Source organism: Bidens hawaiensis, unplaced genomic scaffold (assembly GCF_021521415.1).
Source record: "Bidens hawaiensis isolate Kalapana, Puna unplaced genomic scaffold, B.hawaiensis_p1.1 tig00008036_1, whole genome shotgun sequence".
Lineage (NCBI taxonomy): Eukaryota > Viridiplantae > Streptophyta > Magnoliopsida > Asterales > Asteraceae > Bidens > Bidens hawaiensis.
Genome location: NW_027491563.1, coordinates 475,136 through 482,128, shown reverse-complemented (window position 1 = coordinate 482,128; position 6,993 = coordinate 475,136). Strand labels below are relative to the sequence as shown.

At 31.8% G+C, this 6,993-nt stretch overlaps 1 protein-coding gene across 1 annotated transcript; it reads left to right on the top strand.

Annotated features, from left to right (window-relative positions):
* The first annotated feature begins 341 nt into the window (after positions 1-341).
* On the top strand, positions 342-6,706 carry LOC143636637 (beta-carotene isomerase D27, chloroplastic-like). Its single transcript, XM_077104180.1, has 7 exons — positions 342-798; positions 901-1,040; positions 1,792-1,884; positions 1,965-2,026; positions 5,281-5,387; positions 5,497-5,589; positions 6,575-6,706. Exons 1-7 carry the CDS (start codon positions 573-575, stop codon positions 6,613-6,615), a joined length of 762 nt encoding a protein of 253 aa, XP_076960295.1. The 5' UTR covers positions 342-572; the 3' UTR covers positions 6,616-6,706.
* Positions 6,707-6,993: the final 287 nt, after the last annotated feature.

The window sequence follows — 6,993 nt, the reverse complement described above, 5'->3', positions numbered from 1 at the left end:
GTTTAATATTATGAATCTTTTAAACCGATTACAGAGTCATTCATTATCTTTATATTTTTGTTCGATCGTTTGATTTCATCACACCCGTCTCGATCTTTTATCAAGAAAAAATCCGTTCTTTTGTCAGATCCGGCGATAGGGACCTACACAAACAATAATACTAACCATGCATAGCAACTCAAATGGTTTTGCGTTCCCTGTAAACCAAACATTAGTTGAAAGTAACTTATAATCAGATAATAATGACAATTTGATGGCTGCCAACGTTTGCATCATTTTAAAATATGACTCATCACATGCATGATAAAAGAAATTTAAGTTTGAAAGCTACTATGTTACAAACGCCGGCCAACTCTTTCTTTAATTGGCATATGCGGAACCAACCAAATAAAGAATTAGGCATGAGTAAAGAACGTGCCAAAATCATGAACAAATAAATAATTCTTGGATGGGGATAACAAAGCAAAGCATCTAATTAAGGGAGTTTGTGAAAATTCTGTTTTGTTTGTATTATTATGTTTTGCCTACAATAAACATCCACAACTCCTGCATGATTCTTGATCTCATTTCCTATGGAAACCACCAGTTTTTCAACTCCAGTCCCATATTCGACTCGACTCACAAGTCGATGGACGTCAAAACCAAAACATAGCCGCCACGTTACAAGTGTATCTCTACTCAAACCATCACCGCCCAAGACGGAGGCCATTAGTATAGCTACCAAGGCCGTCTATAAAGACAACTTTTTTGATCGTCTAGCCATTGATTACCTCTCCAAAGCCGTCCAAGATACTGTTGGTTGGTACAATTTTATTTAAATTATTGTGAGACTCAAACTTTATATCTTAACAATGTTATGCTTCATTGTTTCAATTACTGGATCTTCGTGCGTACACGCAGGGATGAGAAACGAGGAGAGCGGGTATGAAAGCTTGGTTGTTGCAGCCAGAGCGGTTTTCCAGAGCTTTGAACCAATCAAACAACGCGAACTTGTTGTAAAGGCTCTTCAGCATGCAATTCCTGGGCCAATATCCGTCATGGCAAGTCATACGCCTATGCTATTTTTCCAATTATTCTTTTTAAATATAATTACACACAAAAGACTCTTATCATGCAAAGGGTCGAATACTTGTCGGTATAACCGGAGCAATTATTTTGTGTAACCAGAGTAAATATCGTTATATTGTAATTACTTTAGTTATATAAAGTGGACTAGTAGGTAGAGTAATTACTCTCATTATACAAACAATTACGCTAATTATAACCCTACAACCCTTTACATAAACCACGATGTGTTATATACTCTTTTGCCACCAAATACCTTTTTTTCCTTTGATTCGTACGCTTCGAAAGAGCATTCTCATCTCATCCTCCAACTTTACATTTTGAAAAGTTTCTACTAAAAACTAACTTCATCTCATCCACAATTTGTTTACCCCGACCCCAAATTATAAAAAAAGTTGCGACACCAACTTTTTATATATAAAATGTTACTATTCATCATTCTTTAAATTATTATGAGTGTAGAAAATCAAGAAAATAAAATAATTGTGTATGAGTAAGATAAAGATAAAAATGATGGATGGGCTGTGAGAGGTTTTTTAAAATGAGTATTAAATTATGAAAAGTATGAAGTTTAGTTAAATTATAGATTAAAAAATGATGGATGTGATGAGAAAGCTATAAGTCAATTATATTTGTTTTAACGTGAACACTATCATATTAAAGATGAAAACAAACAAAAAATCCTTAGTTATATCCACTAGTTGTTGTAATTTAAATATGTTGCAGATCAAAACATTATTTCCACCTTCAAAGTTCTCGAGGGAGTATTTCGCAGCCTTCACCACCGTCTTCCTCCCGTGGCTTGTCGGCCCATGCCAGGTCCTAGCTTAATCAATTCCTATTCACAAACTTATCTGGTTTGAAAATGTCTAGTAATTTGTTTCCATTATTAATCAAAGGTAAAAGAGTCCGAGTTTGAAGGGAACAAAGAGAGAAACATCGTTCACATCAACAAATGCCGGTACTTCTTCGATCCTCTATGATTTATTCTAGTATTATTACTTCTTAAAGTGCTGTCATGTCTCATTCTAATTATTTATCATAGGAAAAGAAAAAGGAAATATATATATATATATATATATATATATAGAGGCTAAGTATAAAATGAAAATTCACTTGAGTTGTGAAAACTCTAGAAACCCATTCTCAATCATATGTTTTTAATTAATGATTAAATCTTGTGGTACACAATTAAAGTGAATAAAAAATGTAAATATAAATATAACTTTTTCTCTCTCCTGAAAACATATATAAAAATTAGTAAAAAATGTTAAAAAATAGCAAAACATTTTTTTTATGTTTTATATTAAATGTTACAACATAAATTACATGTAAAAAAAAACGATGTTACATAGGGTTTTCGCGGGTTTTCACAACTCATATGAGTTTTCATTTTAACCTTACCCTATATATATACATACAGGGGATGGTTCAGAAGAGAAATTAAATTACTGTGAGAAATGAATATGAGCCACTAATTTTAATGTAGGTTTTAAATGCTTAAAGATAAATGAGAAAAGTATTAATGCATGATTTATCTTCAATTAATATAACTAATCAAATTATTATAATTGAAAAATATTAAGAATTCATTTATTTTTATAGCTTATTTTTTTCTCTCTCGAATTTTTATCCTACACAAGTACAATTTATTCATACATTAAAATTTCTTATTATCCAAAACCAATTTCTTCCAACTCAATATGTTAATATCCATCAACACGTATTTACATTGTGATGAATAGTACAAAAAACTATCTTACCATGTTTACGTTAAATATCAACAAAAAAATACACAACCTACACAAAAACATATAACCTACACTTGTTCTAAGAATAAGAAACATATAACCTACACACGAAAAGCATATAACCGACACACAAAATTCATCATCAATAAACTACACACGTACACGAAAACGTATAACCTATACACGAAAAACGTATAGCCTACACTCGAAAATTTTATCCTGCACATTTAAATACAATTTATTCATACGTTAAATATGTTTTCTATCCAAAACCAATTTTTTTTAACTTAATATATCAATATCCATCAACACGTAGGTACATTGTGATGAATAATACAAAAATTATCTTATATATGTTAGCATTAAATGTCAATAAAAAATATACAACCTACACAAAAACATATAACATACACTTGTTCTAAGAATAAGAAAACATATTACCTACACATGAAAAACATATAACCTACACACGTATAGGATGTGTGTATCTTTTTCTAGTTTATATAACTATTGATGTCGAATTACATATGTAAGTTGTATACTTTTTTGTATGTTGTACGTTTTTATTGCTCAAAACAAGCGTAGGTTATATAATTTTGTGTACGTTGTATATTTATTGTTTATATTTAATGAACATATTTGTATGATATTTTTTTATTATTATTTATAACAATAATTTTTCTAAGTATATCAATTGAAAAAGAAATATTATGTTTTGATATTTATTAATTAGAGAGGATTTATTATGGCTATATTGGTTGTATTAATTGAAAAGAGAATGCATTTATGTTGCATTTACATTTTTTTCATTTATTTTTGAACATTTAAAACATAAAATAAAACTAGCGATCCATATTCATTTCTCACAGTAATCTTATTTCTCTCATAAACTTAAGCTATATATATATATATATATATAAATCATAGGACATTTTAGTTTTTTTTTAACTCTTCTCAAAGAAGTACCGATTGAGGCGATCCTCAAGTTCGTCGTTTAATTATGACTTAGTTATGACATGGTATGGGGCATCACCTTGGAGAAAACAAGAAACATTCTCTTATATAACGTGATGTGTTTCAAGTGAAAAACCGAACCGCACACCAAAACAACTGTGCAACGATAGCCTCCTCGAGCAAACAAAAGAAATGAAGACCGAACTTAATGTGATCGAACAATCAAGCACCTGGAAGTTAGATTAGCTACCTCTAGTCACAAACCCAAGGAAATAAAATGGGTGTTCAAGGTCAAGAAGATAGTTTGGGACAAACTATTAATAAGTCCTATGATTTACGTCAAACATCAAGAGCTTGGAATATATGGCTGTGTAAATGCTTGAAAATCATTGGAGTTTACGTGGATGACTTCATCGTAAATTGTTATGCCGAAGGAAGAACCGGAAAGTTCGACAAGCAGAATTGGAAACCCGGAAACTTCAATGATATATTAGTGATCTTTAACTAATTCTTACTATATAGGAATAGAAGTGTCACAAAGAAAGAAAGATGTGTGACTTAAATGGATATCTTCTCGTTTAAGATCAATACTGAAAACTAGTTCATCCCGTCAAGTTCAGAAGGATTCTGAGAAGCCGAGTGATTTATGTGGTGACTATAAGGAGGAGATTACGGATTATAGTCTGGAACAGGGTGGGCCTACCTAATTTAACTAAGGATGTATGATTCAATCATTGAAAATCTGTTTAATAGGTAATGTCATAATGGAATGGAATAGACGTGCGAATAAAATGGACAAGCGAATGAAATAGATCATTGACATTCCTTTGTCTTGTTTGGTTATCCTATGGGATGGAATGAAACATTACCTTATGTTGTTTGATAGGCATAAAAAGACAACAAAAGTATCCTTACCCTAAAGTTAAGAAAATTTAGCAAAATAAAACAACGGCAATGGCGACGATGGTGGTGGTGGTGGCGGCAGCGATGGAGGTGGTGGCTATGGTGGTGGCTACGTCGATGGTGGTGGCAACGGTGGTTGTGGCAATGCGGCTATGGTTATGTAATGATGGTAGCAGGAGCAATGGTGGCAGCAGTGCTGACGAAGTGGTGGTGTCGAGAAAGTAGGTTAAAAAAGGAATGAAATGAAAAAAAAATGTAGAGGGTGCCAAGAAATGGTTTTGATAGAATGAGATTCCTTGTATATATAATCGTTAATTCCATTCCATTGGCTAACTAAACACTCTTTTTCATTCCCTTAATTAGAAACTATAATGATCCATTTTAATTCCACTTATCATTCTTGTGTACCAAATAAAGGCTATAATAAGTTGGGTGTTTCTTATGTATTCAAAAATTAATGATTTAGTTTAGCATGAGTTACACACGATCGAAAAGCTAACAATAGCTGTAAAACTTTTTCTTTTTTTCAAATAATGAGTAGCATATACCAAAAGACTCATGACTTAACATGCATAATCTAACATTAATGATCATATGATTTGGGTAGGTTTCTAGAATCGACTAATTGCGCAGGAATGTGCACCAACCTATGCAAGATACCTTCACAAGAGTTCATTAAGACCTCCTTTGGCATCCCGATAAACATGGTTCCGAGTAAGTCACATAACTTTCACATATGGCTAACTAAGTTAGTATCATTAATTAATTTGGTTTAAGCAAAATATAACTAATAAATCGGAGCATATACATTCCTGATTTTCAGATTTTGATGACATGAGTTGTGATATGATATTTGGGCAAAACCCTCCAGCCTTGCAAGATGATCCAGTACTTAAGCAGCCGTGCTATAAACTATGTATGTAATTAATTACTACTTCCTTTCAATTAATTTGTTCTTCGTTGGCAAACACTTTAGTTGATGAGTTAAACAAAATATAATTTTAATATTATGTGAAATTGATTCATACAAGTTTAAGAATAATACATTAAATATTGTTACAATTATAGATGCAAATACTCTTATGAGTAGGGCTGTCACTTTTACCGGCCCGAAACTTGAAACCCAACTCGAAAAAACCCGTACCCAAACCCGAACTAACCCGACCCGAAAAACCCGAACCCGAGAAAAGATTAACCCAAACTCGAACCGAAGTAATTCGGGTTGGTTTTCGGGTTGGTTTTCGGGTTTGATTTATAAGTTTCGGGTCAACCCGAATAAACTTTTAGTTTTGAAATTAAATATATTTTTATATATAATTGGCTTAGTTTTAGTCACTAAATTTATCATAATTTAATCCTAATTGAATGTTGTCATTCAAAATATTATGGATCGATTGTTAATTGTTAATTTATGTTTTCGGTTTATTATTAATAGCAACTATAATTGAACAACTAAATCACGTCTGATTGAAAACGATTAAGGTCCGAGTTAGTTACTTAGTTTTACTCTTCTTTCGAATTGTTTTATGACTTTATCAAGTTATGTTGGTTTATTATTTGATTATTTGCGTTACAAGCAAAGAAAAATATGTTGTTTTAATTTTAACATTGAAGTTTTTTAAAATTTTTTGTTTTTTTGTTTCATTTTCTAGGATACTCGAAACCCGATTAACCCAACCTAAAAAAACCCAAACCCGAATTACCCGAACCTGAAAACCCCGTGAGAGATTTGGGTTAGGTTTCGGGTTAAGATTTAAAACTTTGAAACCCGAAGAACCCGACCCAAAAATCCCGAAACCCGAAAAATGAATCCAAAAAACACGCCTACTTTTGAGAATAGATGTCTAATTTATCAATTAAAAATATGTAATTCAGGTTCTCATATTTCTGTGTCTATGTAGGTAATGTGAAACATAAGCATGACACAAGCTGCGTTACCTAAGGCCATGAAGAAACGGAACAAACAGAAGCTAGGGAATACATAAATACTTTTAATCATCAACAATAAGGTGGAAATGCTAACATTTTCACAACTCAAACCATTATATCATGTTGTTCAAATTGGTTATTTTGTCGATTGAAATTGAAGAAAAAAATGTAGTTATATTGAAAGCAGTTTCTAGTTTACACAAATGATGAAAAAAAAAGGTTATTTCTAAGTGGAATTACGTGACATCTTTTTGTTAAGTTCACATGAAACATATATTAGATTATAAGAAATTCTATTCCTTAAATATCGCCAAGGAGTTTGAAGTGCAATTGTTGTGGATGCAAGGACAACTCTGGTAATCAATAACGATGTTTAGGCATGAATATGCCA

Excerpts from the sequence above, each read along its gene's own strand:
- LOC143636637 (XM_077104180.1), top strand. The coding sequence starts at position 573 with ATGGAAACCACCAGTTTTTCAACTCCAGTCCCATATTCGACTCGACTC. Across the intron at positions 1,041-1,791 it reads CTGGGCCAATATCCGTCATG|ATCAAAACATTATTTCCACC; the intron begins GCAAGTCATACG and ends AATATGTTGCAG. Across the intron at positions 2,027-5,280 it reads GTTCACATCAACAAATGCCG|GTTTCTAGAATCGACTAATT; the intron begins GTACTTCTTCGA and ends TGATTTGGGTAG.